This window comes from Macrobrachium nipponense, chromosome 49, assembly GCF_015104395.2.
Source record: "Macrobrachium nipponense isolate FS-2020 chromosome 49, ASM1510439v2, whole genome shotgun sequence".
NCBI classification, from domain to species: domain Eukaryota; kingdom Metazoa; phylum Arthropoda; class Malacostraca; order Decapoda; family Palaemonidae; genus Macrobrachium; species Macrobrachium nipponense.
In genome coordinates this window covers 15,049,219-15,067,680 of record NC_087224.1, presented here as the reverse complement: position 1 = coordinate 15,067,680, position 18,462 = coordinate 15,049,219, and the positions used below count along the sequence as shown (strand labels likewise).

At 37.8% G+C, this 18,462-nt stretch overlaps 1 protein-coding gene across 20 annotated transcripts in view; it reads right to left on the bottom strand.

Moving 5' to 3' along the window:
* Positions 1–18,462, bottom strand: part of LOC135205354 (telomere zinc finger-associated protein-like) — a 121,026-nt gene that overhangs the window by 64,833 nt on the left and 37,731 nt on the right. The window contains exon 5 of one of the 20 annotated variants that reach the window (XM_064235842.1): positions 4,501–7,111. The exons of 18 other annotated variants lie outside the window; for them this stretch is intronic. In XM_064235842.1, the coding sequence (XP_064091912.1) occupies positions 6,854–7,111 (258 nt within the window). In that variant the 3' untranslated portion in view covers positions 4,501–6,853. Of the gene's footprint in view, positions 1–4,500; positions 7,112–9,852; positions 11,040–18,462 lie in introns of those variants that run through there. One more of the 20 variants, XM_064235833.1, reaches the window with a different exon arrangement.

Below are 18,462 nucleotides of genomic sequence, written 5' to 3'. Positions count from 1 at the left end.
GAATGTGTGTTTATCTTTCTACCTTCATTGGCAGGTCACCTGCCAATACCAGTGTATAACTCTGACCAATATACTGTATGAAACAGGCACTACACACTGTAAATACAATATGTACCATACTATCTGCTTCAATGGCTTAAATAACACAACAGTAAATAATACTGAAGAGTTGTGTACAAGCATTATGCTTTGCAAATTTGTGTTACACATAATAAATACAACAAAGCATAAACTCTGTAACTATATGTGATAGTGCATAATGTTTCTCTAACTTTTCCTTCTTTCCATACTGCTGTTTACTTTGTCATTCATTCAAAACAAATGGTATACATACTAGCCAAAACAACTAGTATGTACTACTCTTCATATCAGTCAAAAACCCACAAGACAGAAAAAATAAAGATTGAAACTTCACAATAACATAATGAAGGAGAGATAGGCACATGTTGACATAAGTTACATTTAAAAAAGGGGATGGGGGGGGGGGGGGGGCTGCTTGGTGCTCCATGCTACTCACAAAAGCCTGCTGAAAACCCAGAGGAAAAAATGGACCATTCCAAAAATAAATTAACAGACCAATCCTCAAAAACAATACGACTTGAATGGATCCTCTGAACTTCCAAGCCATTAGTATGACAGAACAGTCTGCTACACAAATGCTGTGAAACGCAACTGAAGACTGAGGATGTTAGGAACCTGTACTCATTAAAGAGGGTAGAAGAGGGCAGCTTTTCAAGCTACATACAGTAGTATTCTAAAAGCATAATAGTAACTGGAAATAAAATAACACACGCATACGATGTATTGACACCCCTAAAAAATCAGGACAGTCTTATGTGCCACATTCGCAGGACAATTTGGATTCATTGCCCTCTACTACGCAGCCCATAAATTCACAAGTTACGTTAACTACGAGTCACAGACTTCACCGAGTACTTAAACTTGTACGTATACTGTACATCACATTTCAAGGTTTTAATAAACGCAAATCCTTTACTTATGCATCTTTATTACAAAGAAAGTACAAGTACTTCATACAGATCTAGAAAAAAAATTACAATTGAGCATACATTGGACTTTTAAATGCATTTAACACTGCAAAATATGATGAAACAGCATCTAATACACAGAGCTGCATCATCAGAGTACAATTTCAATTCACAAAATCACACCGATATTGTCCACTAAATATCACATTGGTATTTTGGAACAACCGCTGACTAATATACAGCATATCCGTCGACTAGAAACATACAATATATCACCCAAGCCCAAAAATATTGCAAACAAAATCTGGTATTTTCATATATGTAACATAATAAAAAAAAGTTTCTGGTGACAGATTTATCAACAATTTAATGTTCCTACTGTCATTGGGCTGGTGTACAGTACATTTAAAGAAGTAGGACTGCTAAGAAGAGACTAAAGGATTACAGTATAAAATAAAAGAGAAAAAAAAAGACAGAATCCATCTGGGGGCCAAAGGGTAACTGATCACTGATGGTGACACTTTGGAAACTGGAATGTCATCACCCACCAAATATTAATTCAATCAGAACCTACGTCACCGTAGTACTACCTTGAACTAGACAAGCATGAAAATAACAGGTGAATCTTGTAAAACTGAATGGCTGTTTAAATGAGTGACTAGAACTGTTAAACAAGGCAAAATTCCCGCTGAACAAAATGCAAAATTAAAAAAAGAAAATTACATACAATACACCTCCCATTACCTCTAATTAAGCAATCCAATGGTAAAAAAAATTAGAACTTTAAAGCAATGGATAGCCTATGTGACTTATAAAAGTAACTCAAGTCTAAACTTGAGGACCTTCTATCCATCCTAAACCGGTTGACACCAGACACTGTACAATCGTGACAGATCATAAATAGTGACATCCTACAAACCTTAAACATTTAAGATACTCACACAATGACAACAATGATGGTGACAACAACCACTTCAAAGAATGGGACCACCAAAAACTTGAACAGTACGACTATTTAACAAGTGAGCAAAAATCCAACTGAAGCCTCCTTCCGGGCTTATTGCAAATGACATCACTATATCACAATAGATAGTATGGAGGGAATCCATGAAAAGACAATAATCACAATCCAACTAGTGAACACTTGACGAGAACATGCACCACCTGGAGAAGACACAAAAAATTCCAAACTGTACCATAACGCGGGTTTTATCCAAATTAAGCTCTACACTTGTTTGCCGACTCGGAGACAATGATAAAATGTCTGTGTCGAACCCAAGCAATTAATGAAAGCCTTATCTGGTACAGTCCTTAGTAGATGTTTAAGTAGTATTAGTCTTCCTTACTTCTAAGAAAGCATTTAGTACTAGTCATAAACGAATCTCAAAAGAGTGATATGCAACAAGGAGAGCCTATGTCATCCCACGATTATGAAACCTAAATTCTCATATTCATGCCATTTATCATATATTTTCCATAGAGGAAATGAAATCCAATGGCACACTTTTCACACACAAATCATAATTAAGTCGACCTTAGCTATTTTGCACTCACAATCAATGAAATGATATGCACACACGCTGCAGGAGCACCGGCATTTGTGTCCAAGAACAACCAAGCAAAGCTGCAAAAAATAAATACCATATGACCTTCCCATTCTCATATACTTGAGGCTAAAATTAGCACTGAAGTGGTGACCATTCAAAATATAAAAATTCCACGGCTATGCCAGACCCACGATAAAGCAGTTATTTGGGAAGTAAAGTACAGTCTATAATGGAATGTCAGTGGCAATCATACCAAATAAATAGCCTGTTTTAGTTTCCCCAACTAGCTAACATCTGAAGACATCCAACTGAAACAGCACTGTCATACAATCATATCCACAAACCTTCTGTATTTGAATTATTCTTTCCTAACAGATGACCTACCAACAGAAGTGATTCCTACGGCAAATTTTCAAATATGCTTTGATTTTCACCAAAAATCAATATAATCTAGATAACCTGGAAGGTTAAGCTGATCCCTCACATCCTTTCACAATAATATGCTAACACTGATACATGTATTATTATTGATAGTATGCAATCAAATATTGCAAAGGAACCGTTAAAACAACCAGCTGCTTCAGAGGAAATCCTGTTTTGTCACCAGTACAGGATTTATAAAGCTCTGAATTATCAACAAGATTGTTGGTGAATTTCCCATAAAACTTTTGGTAAAACATTCAAGACTTTGCTGATTATTATGGAATGTCATAGAATATTGAATTTCAGCCAAAGGCCAAGTGCTGGGACATATTACATCATTCAGAGCTGAAGAGAAATTCTACAAATGAAAGGGGGTTGCAGCTAGGGGACGAAGGGATGCTCCAAAGAACCTCACATAATGTCTACAGTACACCACGTGAGGTGCACTGACAGTACTACCCCTATAGAGTATGCTGATTATGAACAAAGCCCCGACGCCTTTGAAGTACAGTCGACTCCCGTATTTGCAGTTCCGGATTCGCGGCTTCACCGATTTCCAGATCCTTCTGTGGTACTTAAACACAAATTATTCGTGGAAAATTCAGTAAATTGCAAGTTTTTGTCAAGAAATATTCTCCAATTACTGTATTTTCACGAGAATATACATTTTTCATTATGAAAAAAAATACAGGCAGTCCCCAGTTACCGGCAATCCGAGTTTATGGTCCTTGTCTAGCCATGAAAAGCAGAGATTTTCGCACCAATTTCCGCTCATCGACGCCAATGATTGGGTACTGGCGCCGATACATATCTAACAGAAGCACCAATCTGTTACTAGCATTGTTAAGCGCGGCGATATTTGGTTATAGGTGATTTCTGCTTATCTTCGGTTATAGGTGATTTCTGCTTCTCTTCGCTTATAAGTGATTTCTGCTTATCTTCGGTTATAGGGGATTTCTGCTCATCTTCAGTTATACTAGGGGATTTCTGCTCATCTTCGGTTATAGGTGATTTCTGCTCATCTTCGGTTATAGGTGATTTCTGCTCATCTTCGGTTATAGGTGATTTCTGCTTATCTTCAGTTATAGGCAATTTCTGCTCATCTTCGGTTATAGGTGATTTCTGCTCATCTTCTGTTATAGGCGACTTCTGCTCATCTTCGGTTATAGGTGATTTCTGCTTATCTTCAGTTATAGGCGATTTCTGCTCATCTTCAGTTATAGGCGATTTCTGCTCATCTTCGGTTATAGGCGACTTCTGCTCATCTTCGGTTATAGGTGATTTCTGCCCATCTTCGGTTATAGGTGATTTCTGCTTATCTTCGGTTACAGGTGATTTCTGCTTATCTTCGGTTATAGGTAATTTCTCCTATCTTCGGTTAAAGCACTGCTCATCTTCGGTTATATGGTAATTTCTGCTTACTTCGCTTATAAGCAACTTCTGCTCTCTTCGTTATAGGTATTTCTGCTTCATCTTCGGTTATAGGTAATTTCTGCTTATCTTTCGATATTTAGGCGATTCTTTACGTACAACCTTCGCGACAGAAACACCACTGATAACTGGGGAATCCCTGTAGTTTCAAACAGTGTTACAGTCAATCCCCCCAATTTTGCAGTTCCCGATTCGCGGACTCACCTATTCGCAGATTTTTCTAAGGAACGCATATAGAATTACGTACTTATGACGAACTTCAGCCCTTTCACATCAGATGGTCCACAGACAAAACTATCTAAAACCCAGGATGGATGTAGTGGCCAAGAGATGTACCACATAGATTTTCAAAATTTGACCAACAGATTTGGAGTGTCTATATACATACAGACAGTTCGCAGTTATTGGTGGGGGTTCCGTTCGTGACAGCGTGATGATGATAAAAAATCGCCGATCGCCGATAACCAGGACTGCCTGTCTAATGCTTGATTATTTTCAGTTTTCAATTTACCTATGAAGCTGATAGCTCTCTCATAGTTCATATTAATTTTTCTTAAGTGAAACTATTCTTTATAGTAACTTTTCTTTATGTTCATATGAAAAAATACTGAAATTCTATATCCAAAATACTGAGAAAACACTGAAAAACGCATCCCATTCAAGAAAACTTCTATGGGAAGTTTACAAACTGTGACAGACGTCTCAAACAATCCCCACTGCCATAAAAAAAAAAAAAAGAGCATATCAATGGAATTGAACCCCTCGATAACCAGATAACCAGACATACACACATCTTTAGAGGCAAGTTAATTGATGAATTCATACTGAATCATGAAATTTACGCTATAAACCTAAGTACTAAAGCACTTTCAGCCACTCTGTGCTTGAGACAGAGGAATGGGTAAGTTGGAGAAACCAGACAGCAAGATAAAGAGATTCAGATAATAAATTAGATTATGTGTAAGGGATAGAAGTAAAGTTGGGAGAAGTTCCCACAGCTTTAGTAAAGGGGGGGAGGGGTGTAAAGGGATGCTGCAAACACCCTTTAATAATGCCTAAAGTGCACAGCATGAGGTGCGCTGATGGAACTGTCCCCTCTACAGTAAATGATTCACAGAAGACAAAAGCAATGAAATTTCTGAAACCAGGAGGTAATGGTAAGAAAGACAGCTAAAAGCTGTTGACCCTTGTATCTGACCTGGCATAAGAACCGACGGGTCACAGAATGTGCAAGAAAACTCCTGCAAAATTATGTATCTTTGCTGTGACAGAATTGAAAATGACTCTGAGAAACATCTACTAACAATATCATACACCCTTCTATGTTATGCTTCAAATACAAAAACTAACACTCTCACTCTGGTCACACTGGTTTTGTCCCAAATTGACTTCTTCCTCGATGAGTAGTGAAAAAAGGACATCAGGTAACCTATCTCCTACATCTGAGATCAATTGTTCCTTTCAATTTCAGGATGGAATGCCTTAAGAGATCTAATAAAAAAACAAAACAACAACACATTACCACATCACAGAATTACTCCCACTGAGAGTTAGGCCAGAATTTATCTGTGCTCTGAGTACTATACTATACTGTAAAAAGATGCTTGACTGGTAAGAAATAACAAACACATAAACCAGAACATCATGAACCAAAGTTCAAATCACGAACAGACACAACCTACAAACTTGTAACATAAGAGCGGGAAAAATAAAAAGGAAACTTTCCATAATAGTAAACTTGATGAAAATGAAAATGCATTCAAAGAATTTTCAAGTTTCCCCCTCCCAAAGAACCACTGTCAGCTGAAGAGCGAAGTTCCTATAATCTAAATTCTCCAGGCGAGATGACGCCAGCGTACAAAAATGCCCTACCAAGAAGCAGTAGCAGTACCAGTAACAATGAGGAGCAAAAGACAGAAAATCGAAAGCCATGAACAAGTACATAATTGTAATGACAACTTTCTTTCACACTTAGATTTAGATCTTATGTCAGCAATCATTTCCATTCTGGAATGTTGATTTCCACTCTGGAATGTTGATGTCCAAGGTCCCATATTTTAAAAAATAAGAAAGTACTTTGCATGTTTTGAGAACAGGGAATAATGTATAATCAAACACGCACACTGTAGGAATTTAGTACAACCATAAGAAGCAAAATAATGAAAATAGTATTTTGTAACCTTCTAAACCATAGCAGCTTCATCAACTGTCTGGGACTAAGTGCCACCAATTATATAACTTTAACACAAGATTAATAAATCTTTACCACTCAATCTTTCAATGCAATTGATAATCCTTAAATTACTAATGCCTAAATGAAAGCCCTTCAGCCACTTGCCTGGCTACTCAAAATACTGCACAGTAAAACACAAATCCAGCAACCAACAACTACAAAGTAACAGACAAGACAGATAATAGTACTCCCTTGTGTTAACTCGATGGGAAAACGTGAGAAATGCCTCCTCAGGCTATCCAATTGACCGAGTGCCTACGGTGCACGTGCGACTTGACATTCCACTTGAGGAGTGACCGGAATGGACAGAAAGGACATTTGTGGGGTTTTTCCCCCGTGTGGATGCGCATGTGCCGCCTGAGGTGGTCCCGACGGCTGCTGGCCCTCCCACACACCGGACAATACAGCTGCCTCCCCTGACCTCCCCTGCCCTCGTCTACATGGCTGCCTGCTGGTTCGTGCGCCAGCACCTGACCCGACTCCTCCAGCTGCAAAGAAACAGCCACTGTGAGTACTTCATTCATGAAGGCTGGAGAGCAGAAACTAAAGAGCCTGTTCTTTTGGAGAAGGTTACAACATTGGCTGTGGGCATCTGCTGTCAGCTCCAAAAAAATGGACTACAGAGGGCAGTGTGTACGTACTTTATCTAACCCACAATCCCACGACAAAAAATGAAAATGCAGAGAAAAGGGACCAAGTAATTCACAGTAAAAGTATAGTGACATGCAAGAGAAAAAAATTAATTCACAGAATATGACCTACATGGTTGTGCACGTATGAATATTATACATTACAGATTTAACATATCGATCTGGCTACACGAAAAGATGTTAACCAGACTGGAAACCACAGATGCAAAGCCACAGACAAATCCTACCAACGTCTAACTTTAAACAACACTGAAGACCTAAAAGCCACGGCCACAAGGTATCTGAAGAAATGAGAAAACAAAAATGCTGCAAAGTCTGCCACACGGATTCATCTGACTCACTGGGCAGCCAAACTAATCTCATTCAGTATGGAGACTTGGAAATGAACAACCAAAAGCCGATCCTAAAGAAAAATGCCATGTCTTAGTGATGCAACTCAACCATGATCAGACTTCATCAATAAAGTATCAACCAACCCCCTTTCAAGACAACCTCATAAAACATAATCAGCAAGAATTAAACACCTGAAGTTTCTTTGCAACTGAAAACACCCGAGGCAAAATGGAATAAAGCAAAAATAAAGCAGCTACAAACAGGATATAAATTTTTCATAATTCTGCACCATACCTTTGTGTTCCAGCATCTCCTGGCACAGTAACAGGTTTTTATCAATTATGTCTTCTTAATCGTTTGGTTAAATATAACAAAAGCTACATATTGTACACATTTCCTCAAATTTTTTTAAAAGATACAATTTCTAACAGGCCACATAGTGGCCAATTAAACTCTTTTATTAGCTTCCTGCATGATGACCAATTAAAAACTCATTCATAAGCTCAAGCAGTAGATCTGTATGTGGTGATTAGCATTTTGATCAATTTACTGAAAAAGTGGGTTTTCCAGTGCGTAGCTAAGATCACCAAATTTAAGTTTAAATACATAAGTACAGACAGTCCCCAATAAATGGCGGACTCGGTTAATGGCAATCCGGTCTTATGCCTTATAATGGGTCAAGTTTCGGTTATCGGCTCCTTAAGGTGCCAATAATAATTTTATGGTGCCATAACCTACCCTGAGGCACTATTAACCGAAACTTGGTGCCACAAGCTCCATATATCACCGAGTTTCAGTTAATGGTGGTTATAGCTCATCAGCACCGGGGACTGCTTGTATTTGCAAGGGACCAGAGAAATCAGGCAAACGTCCGTAACTTTTTTTGCAGCCCTGGGAAACCTTATCCTTGTCAAAGAATAGCATGTCTTGTCTGTTCAAGGCTCTGGCCTGTGAAGCGGATGCAAATCTAGACTTGACTCTTCTTACCATCAGCTTAAAGTAAGATTCCATGATGTGTGAGTTGTAGCGACCACTTACTTTCTTTGGGGAAAGTTGTCGATGCAGCATAGTGGAGGCATAATTTTGTATTTGGCTCGCACTTTGTGAGATGTGGAGATCTAATACGAATTGTAAAGAGCTCTTTTGCCCGCCATTATGGCAGGGGAACTCATATCCTGAACAATTAGGGTAGCTGTACTCTAAGCTCTCCTATTCAGTTAGAAAATTGTGAATGTGCCTATGTTGTATTAGGTGAGAACCTTCGTTCTTGTATCGTCATTGCTCTGCTGGCTCAGGAACAAGGACATTAGTCCCATTTGCATTAAGTGTGAGTGGCATTCCTTGCTGCATTGAAGTGTGAGTGGTATTCCTAGCAAGGAACCTCCAGCATTGTTCAGAGGTCTTGCTATCCACTGAATTACTACTCACTTGGTGACAGTACCATCAGATGGATCTAATCATTAGGCAAGTGGTTTTTTACTCCAAATGGAATTTTATGGTTTTCTCGCGGTTTATCAAATCTGTCCTCACATCTTTCCCACCTCCTTTGCTGAATGCAGGAATCAGCAGTCGTAATACAGTTAAAATTAATTTCAAATATGGAAATTTTTATAATGAAATCTATTTTTCAAAATACTTACCTCTCTCTTATGTATCAACCCCCTCCTCCCCGATTAATGTGGACATTTGAAAAAACTGAATGGGATGGGTGAATAGACGATTCTGACAATTTTTTTTTTTTTTTCACTATCATCCTCCCACCTGATATGGGAATACAGCTATCATAATAGAGAGGTGGGTATTTAAAAAATAAATTTGTTAATAATCATTTCTATATTAGAACTCCCTTTTTTATGAAGTGGAAATATTAAGTTATTGCCACTATAGGCAAGGACTTATTACAAATTTTAGATTACTATATACTACAGTGAAGAAATCGGTTATTAAAAAAGGAAAAATAAATTACTCAACTACTAAAAAAAAAAATGAACAAAATGAACAAAATGCAAGGTTGAAATGTTTTAAGGCCGCAATGCATTGCATTCTCACTTGCAATTTTAAAATTTTGGGAAGGCAACTCTCCTAGTACAGTTAAGACTAGTCAACAAATATGTTTTTTTCTAAATATACCCTGAATTAAGAGGCATAGGGCAACAAAATATTTGGGTGTCTACAACCCACAAGGTGTCGTCTGCTTCCTATGCAGTATGGGACTCACTCAATTTGGCAGGATACTTAGATAAACCTTAGTTAGAAAATTTATTGGAAGTACCATACAAAAACTTTCATATTGCACTAACAACATTTTCAGCAACATTTATATTAAAAACATGTTAAAGTGAATGTATAAGTACAGAAATCTGTGGTGTTAAACCTTTCCTATAGCAATCCATGTATCACACACACACACACACACAGTATTCAGTAGTATATTCAAAGCGCATATTATAAATAAAAATGTCAAATAATAAATACAGCGCCTCTACATTCTTTGGCCTCATAACATAACACATACATTCATGTAAATGTAATAATACAGACATACTGTACGTAACTGATTACAATTACATTATCACAATCTCCATGGTGTCAGTCACATAACTTAGAATTACTGGGATAAAAAAAAAAACTATCTAAAAAGTTATCCCCTGGATTGGGGACATATAATCTGGTACTGGTTCTGCACCACATTTTAGGATAGTAGTATACCTGTCAATAGTACAGTAGCCAGAAATATATAAAAATATTGCCTCACTCTGGAAATATTATATATGTAACTCTAGAACTCCTCTTTTCAGTCAACTTGAAGAAAGATCAACAGTTCCCTTTCCTTACTAGTAAATCATCTCTTCCTTATACATATAAACTGTGGTATTGTATATGTAAACACTATCCCTTCCCTATACGTAAAATTCATTCCTTTCCTTATACGTAAATTGTGGTACTGTTTACATAAAAATCATTCCTTTCCTCATACGTAATCTGTGGTACTGCATACGTAAGAATCACCCCTTTCCCTATATGTAAACTGCGGTAGTGTATACGTACAAACTGACATAGTATGTAGCCCAAACAAAGCCAGAATCACATCTCAATTGAGTGCATGAACAGGAGCGTTCGCAACGCACCGAAGAAAGTGCTTCTTCATGTTGCTTCTGTCATTGGACCTGCGGCCACATCGTGGGCATCTGAAATTCTTCACGCCCGTGTGGACGGCCAAGTGCCTACGGAAGTTACTCCTGTCATTTGTGCAGTAACTGCAAAACCGACACCGATATCTCCCGGTGACCGAGGGCGAGTGGGCAGTGCAGCAGTGCCAGCGCCACTCGCTCCGACTGGCACACACATGACCGCAAACCGAACATGTGAAAAGGCCCGTGCTGACATCGGCCACTCCAGGTCCTGCCAGGCTGCTGCTGGTGCTGTCACCCACCTATGGAGAGGAGACACATTTGTAGCAGCTACCCAGACAATAATACCAATATACCACCACCACCACCTTAAATGTCACTCAAAACAAGTAGAGAGAAATAGTCACATAACATCAAGTGGGTGCTGGATGAGAATGAACTAGGTACAGTACTTTTTGTTTTGTTTTGTTTTACCAGATTATCAGCAACTATATATTACAGCAATTCAAGGTGTTACAGTGGTATACAGCAGCAGAGAAAATGTTACTTATCTATTCAAGCTGTGCCTTAGGGGTGACAGGAAGACAAAAGGTTATTTAATAATCTTCTAAAACTTATATTTGTCTATAGTCAGAAAAATACTGCATTTGTTTAACCAAATGGGAGTATGCTGCACTGCAATTTTTCCAATAGACTTTACCCAATCAGAAGTCACCATCTCTATAGCTCTTGTAAAATTAACTCTAGTGAGAGAATCCCTTCAGACACTCTAGATAAGCAAAGACATTTTCCTTACAAAAACAAATTTCCTTATGACCCAGTCTCCAATTTAAAGGTCCTAAAATTTCAATTGACATAAGTGACAAATAATGGGCACAATCCCTCAAGAGAAATTACGTCAGAATCTTCAACATTTTCAGTCTATCCAGTTATGAAATTTTTCTAAATCTGTGACTACTCAGATCTAATTGCATAAACCTTCAAGGGCCACTCATCCTTGTAGCATTTACTGATGATGAAGACCCCTAAAACTGAACATGATATACCTGTCAACATCAACCTATCTGAACTTATAAAAAATCTGAAACCAGGATGGGACAAAACCCATCCTAAGCTTGACTTCACCTTAAAAGAAGTCAAAAGACAAATTGAATCCTCAAAAATAGAGAAATGTATAAACGACAAGAGTTCCAAAATTCCTGAAAACCAAAACAACTGATTTTACTGACTGGGTAAAATATCATGTTCCTCCTACAAGACACCACTATTGACAAGACACCACTATTGACATAAACGTACAGATCCTCTGGGTAACATTATACGTATTGTATTACAAAACGCTGAGGGACAACTGATCTTACAAAATAGAAGAAAGAAGACCATTTGGTATGTGAGTCAGTATCATGGTCTACAACATAAGGAAAGCCTTCCCTGCTTTCTGTCCAAAGCCCAGACACTGTAAAGATAGAAAAATTGCAAGAAACAAAAGACTATCTCCATATCTTTATAGTAACCATTATATGTATTCCTAACTTGATGTGAAGTGGTCTTCGTTAAATCAATACTCATAGTACTTAGTACTACTCAAAAAAAAAAAAAACTTTTTCATATATTCTCAGTTACAGGTAGAAACAAAATAATTGAGCAGAAACATAGCATCTAAATGCAGCACACCAAATAAATTAAAATGAACTAAAATCTACGGTCAAATAGAGCATTGTTTCATCAATGAAAATTAAAATAAATATGCTATCTTTTATTGGAAATAATTTTTCTGAACTGTTTAACAAGCGCGATCAGTATTTATTTTTTAAGACTTTTAGTCTAATAAATAAATAAATAACCTATCCTGAAATTCCTGTACCTATAACTCAGTGCAAAACACAATTGTTAAGACCTATCTAGGCTTTTCCATAGACCTTTCCTAACCCCCCAGCAAGAACAAGAATAACAAGAGTAGTTTGTAGGCTTACTCCCCAAGTAAGCGATAAACATTGTGTATTGTACAGTATTCTAAAAAGTAATAATGTAAATGACTATAACGTGCCCCATCCAAAATGATAGAAAACATTAATTTTCCCGTTGTATCATAAATATCCCAAACATGATGACATTCTCCATGTTCTCATTCAACAAGGGATGACATTCTTCATTTTCTCACTCAAGATTGTGTTACTTAAACAGAAACTCAAGTATTAATGAAAAATACAAGAATGAAATGAAAACAAGACAGAGCGTGGTTGCTAGCTTGCTCTCTCTCTCTCTCTCTCTCTCTCTCTCTCTCTCTCTACACACACACACACACACAGAAACTCGCATGTAATTACCCCCACCATCAAAGTTAATGTGGTTAATACATTCCTCCCCAACACTCCCGAGACATCGTTCAGCCAATTAGCACAAACAAACTAAATAGTACAGAGAATCAGTACACAGCAAATACCCCAACACGACATGATTATTGATTTATGTTACCATTAACAAGAACTTGGTAACTTATGGCTCTCATGGCGCCATGTTTCAGTTAAAGGCGCCTGTTAGGTATGTTATGACGCCGTAACACTATTACCGGCACCCTACAGCGCCGGTAACTGAAACTTGGCCTGTTATGGTGCCATAAATCCCCAATTTCATGGCGCTAAAACATCACCACCATTAACCGAGTCCGCCAATAACCAGGGAGCTGCCTGTGTCTCGTTATGTACAATATCTAAAGCTAAACACAGCAGCTACAAAAGCTATACATTACAGTATATACTTGCTTACATCACAGAATTTCACCCCTATAACCCAAAAATACACAGTTCTGTATTCAGAAACAGGTGGCACTACGTGTGAATAGCAGTTCACTGCTCCATTCATTTTTTGGTCAAAAAGCACCAATGAGGATGTTAAACTATAAAGTTACCATATACAGCAGTTTTCATTAGTTACTTCACAGTATTTTTTTTTTTTTTTTAGAAATTAACCCCCAAAGAAAGTATAAACAAACATTGTCACCATTACTAAATATGGCAAGGCCAAAATGCAGTACAGGCAGTCCCCGTTTATCGGGGGTCAGTTTCAGAGGGTGCGCCGAAAAGTGAAAACCACCATTAACCGAAATTCAGCAATTTATGGCGCCATAATGATGCTTATGGCACCATAAGCCCCCTTACGATGCACTATAAAGATCATAAATGCCCTTAAGGCGCTAGCCCGTTGTGGCGCCGATAACCGGAACTCGGCACGTTATGGCTTCATATATCGCCGATTTTATGGTGCTACACAAGCCCCATAAAACCGGATCGCCGATAACCAAGTCTGCCGATACCCGAGGACTGCCTGTATAATGTAAAAAGAGACGTGGGAAAGTAAAACAAAATTTCTAACTTCCTTCAATCTTTATTACAGCCTTAACCTACCTTTTAAGATTTAAGTATATGTATAATGTTTTCACTGATACAGAATTGAGAACTTACTTATAATTACATACGTACTCAAATTTTAATTTACACAAAAGCTGGAAAAGGTGACCAGTGTTTGTTGGGATCTCTCATAACTATGTTCTGGTCATGAAATTCACTCATAATGTGTTGGGACACATACAAACTCCATTCTTATATATAAACAAATTCCTTTGCAGTGATTTTAGACAAATCAGCCTAACTTATCGCTTATACCTTTCTCTCTATAGGAACAGACTATCTTGCAACCTCATTTCTTGTACTGATTCCATCATAAAATTGCTTCCACTTTGTCAATTCTATTGAAAGGGCATTCTAGCAAATCACTCGCTGATAATAAAAGCAGGAAAAAAAACAGCCCAACATAAAATTCCAAGACTAACTCCAGCAATAAAAACTGATCTCCTTCCTCAAGAATCTAGAAACACGAGGTACTTTTCAAAATCGGGGCGCACTATGCAAAGACCCCCGCAGCTCACAATCAATACCTTGACAGACTTTTCACATAAAAAGCCCACACCAACTCTCAGGCCTTAACAATCAACTACGACGACTCAAGGAAGAATTTCAAACATTACCTCTCGTCAATTCAAAATAAAAGGATTGCTCTACCACAGAAACATTCAGCTACCAAAAAATCTATGGCACCTGATGTTCAAAAATGCTACACAGAAATAATTAAGCAAATTAACCCAGAGATACAGCCCTTTAAAAAAATGTTCCCAATATTACGTAAATATGAAGGCAAAACTATCGTATAGCTACGCCTAACAAAAAAAAAAATTATAATCTGCATCAAATATCATGCTCGTTACATCAGTATATTTTAAAGCTTTCCTTCACATTTAAAAAAAATCTTTCCTTTTTAAGTTTTTTTTAAATTTTATATATGTGTACTAATTTCATAAAGTTGAAATACTGTGTCATATGCATTGCAAATAATCTCCTTATCAATGTATTCAGGATCTCAATAATATTGTAGAAAAGACAACATACAGTGTAGGCATTGCTTTGTTAATGGAAGTTTGCTTACCCTGATGACTGAGGTTTGTTACAAACAGAGAAGTTTAATTATAAGCACAATCCACTTCAAAGCAGACTTAGTGACTGGGATTCTATTGATATGCAACATAACCCTATTATACTGTTAAGTAAACTTCCTTGTAATTGTTGTAACTCTGTTACTGGTCAAAATATGTCAGAGAGATGCTTATGGTTATTCTTTTTTGTGCCATACTATGCATGGTTCAAACTATGCAAAGAACACTAGACTCTTTCAGAGATACAAACCTTTAACTTTTACTTATGCCATTAAGCTTGGTCAAAGGTACCAGACATTAAACAGACATTACTTATAAAAAAAACTAAAACCAAAAAAAAAAAAATCTAAACAGTATGTGAATAACTTTCCCACTAACTTATTCTTCAGCCTAATCCCTAAAAACTGAGAAGCGATACCGGACAGACTGCAGCCACAAACATTGTCCCCATTTCTAGCATCAGTTATGTTACTACTCAGTTTTCTAGGAGTTTTACCTTGGCTACAACTAGCAAGTGGAATAGTTTGTCCCATGCAGCTGTAGAATCTTCTCATCTCAAAATATTCAAGAAAGGAGCATTCCTACTCTCTGCGGACGTCTCCTGAATTCCAGGTGTGTCGGTTTCATTTTCTATTCCCTCATATTTATTCATTTACCCCTTTTTCTATAACTTTTCTCTCTCTGCAGGCTGATTTTCCTTCTTGAGTTTAGTGGCTAGAGTTATTGACTTTGTACATAAGGGTTTTTGAAAACGCTGAAGATTTTAAAAAATTTTAAGACTAGGTCAAACAAATGACAAGCCTAATCCTTTAGCTTTTGCCTCTGATAAACAATCATTTAGAAGAAGAAATATAAACTCATGAAAATCACCAAGTTCCTATGTTGCAACCTGCACTAAATACTGATCTAACGATCTCCCTGTTATACCTAGCATAATTCAAGGTTTTCTTTGCAGCAAAATAGCTAGGTTATAATGCTACAAGCAAATAGATTTCCCATGATCCGGACTTGTAAGATAGCTCAAAATAAGTGGGTTCACTAATACAAAAGGTCCAGCTGTGGAGAGAGGGCTGGCTAGAAGAATTTTCTCCAGTAATCTGTTACCCGTGTAATCAACAGATAAGGCTCTAGTTCCCTGATTGTGGAATGGAATGCTATAACATTTAGGCCAAAGGCCAAGCACTGGGACCTATGAGGTCATTCAGTCCTACAAGGGTAATTGTAAGTAAAAAGGTTTTAAATGTGTAACAGTAGGAAAACCTCATAACTGCACTAGGAAAAAAAAACTATTAGGGGAGGGTAGAAAGTAAGATGGAAGAAAAAGAATATGAACAAAGGTACAGTAAATGGAGAAAGAGGTTGTAGCTATGGGCCAAAGGGGACACTGCAAATAACCTTTGGTAATGCTTCAGTGCACAGGGGCAATCCTACTATGACCCTGTCATGTACGCCAAAGATAGAGGATTTCCAGACCATCTAATTCAGAGACCAGCAACTGAAAGAAGATACAAGCACAGAAAAAAGGACATAGGATGATGCAATATACAGATGACCCAAGTGCTGACTGCAGAGTATGCGGAAGTAGTAACAGAAATGTTTAACAGGTGGAAGATGGAAGAGCAGAATGGAGGGAAGACCAAATAGCATGGGCAAAACAAAGCTTATGGTGACTGCAAAGGAACTATAAAGGATAATGTACAGCAACAAAACGGATCGTCACAGAAAACGTGGGGAGGTGAGCACTGTATTGCCCATCAAATGTAATAAATGGTGCCAAAAGACGTGGTCAGGATTACAAAACATACCGAGATCAAGAGTTTTCAGTGCATGCAATGTTTTACAAGTTGAAATGGGGAAGAACTAGAGAACTGAACCCAATTATGATTGAAGAGGTCAGGGTTTCTGTTACCTTGAAACACACAGGACTGTGACGCAGGAGATGAGAGTGATGAAAAAAGAGAGAGTAGCTGCAGCTTGAATGGAAAAGAGATAGCTGGATACTACTAAATAAAAGAGTCCAATTAGTCGGAAGCAATGACGACTGGTACTAAGGCCTACAGCAAAAATATGGAGAATAAAGGTTCGAGGTCAACGTACCAATTGGCAACGAGGTCTTTGTTGAATAATCCCCTAGGCTCTGACAACAACATTGCACACTATATGGAGTTCCCACATACAGACCATGAAATATGTTATGGATAACAAAAGCATGTTCATCCTTCATGCTGGAAAAGTGCAGATGGTAGTATAAATATGAGAAATTTTTATAGTAATTTGCTTTTCCTGTTGTTCGAGTACTAGGATTGAGTGTAATCGTGTAGATCACATTCATCTCCATTTACCTTCGGATGTTGCCCACAGGTACGTACTTGGACACTTTTTCCTTGGGTTCCACTGGATGCTCAACAAGTCATTAGTTCATCCAGCTCTTGAGGGACAGGTTGAATCCCAGAGATACTGTCTCCTTCCTTTGCTCTTTCATGACCAGGAATAGAGTACCCAGGTGAGCCGAACTACCTGTCATTTAAAAGATTTACTCAGAAGCCTCCCTCCAAAAGTAAGTTTCCCGTACATAAAGACCGAGGGTTTGTATTTGAGTAGGAACAAATGACAAATTTTTAAAATTAATGTGCATTTTTCCTAACAAACAAACCTGAGGTCTTTACAAAAAGGGCCCACCTGTTACCACCCTTCATTCTCTCACCTGGCCAAAATGTAAACTGCGTAGAATTGAATGCACACCAATTTGGTGGGTGGTGCTGCTTCCACCCCTACCATCAGTAGCTATTACTGTAACCACCTCACTAAAGTTTCAACAAAAACTGTCGCACATACCGACAAAACTTGTCAAAAAGTTACAAAGCTTTCCTATGTAATATATAATAGGCATGGGTGAACTAAACTGAATATAATTACGGTAATAGGACACAGAGAGATATGTGATGTATATAATTACGGTAATAGGACACAGAGAGATATGTGATGTATATAATTACGGTAATAGGACACAGAGAGATATGTGATGTAGAGTGAAAAGGCTAGAACAGATACTTGAAAAAACCAAGATGTTTACAAACTGAAGGCCAAAACTAATCTGTCAGAAGTGACCATATTAGGAGCAAGACATTTTCTAGCAAAAAGGTTCAGGAAGTAATGGAATAGGGTAGGTACAAAAGTATAGAATTCAGGGCAAAAGTGAAGCGCTGGGAACTATGAAGTCATTCAGCGCTGAAACGGAA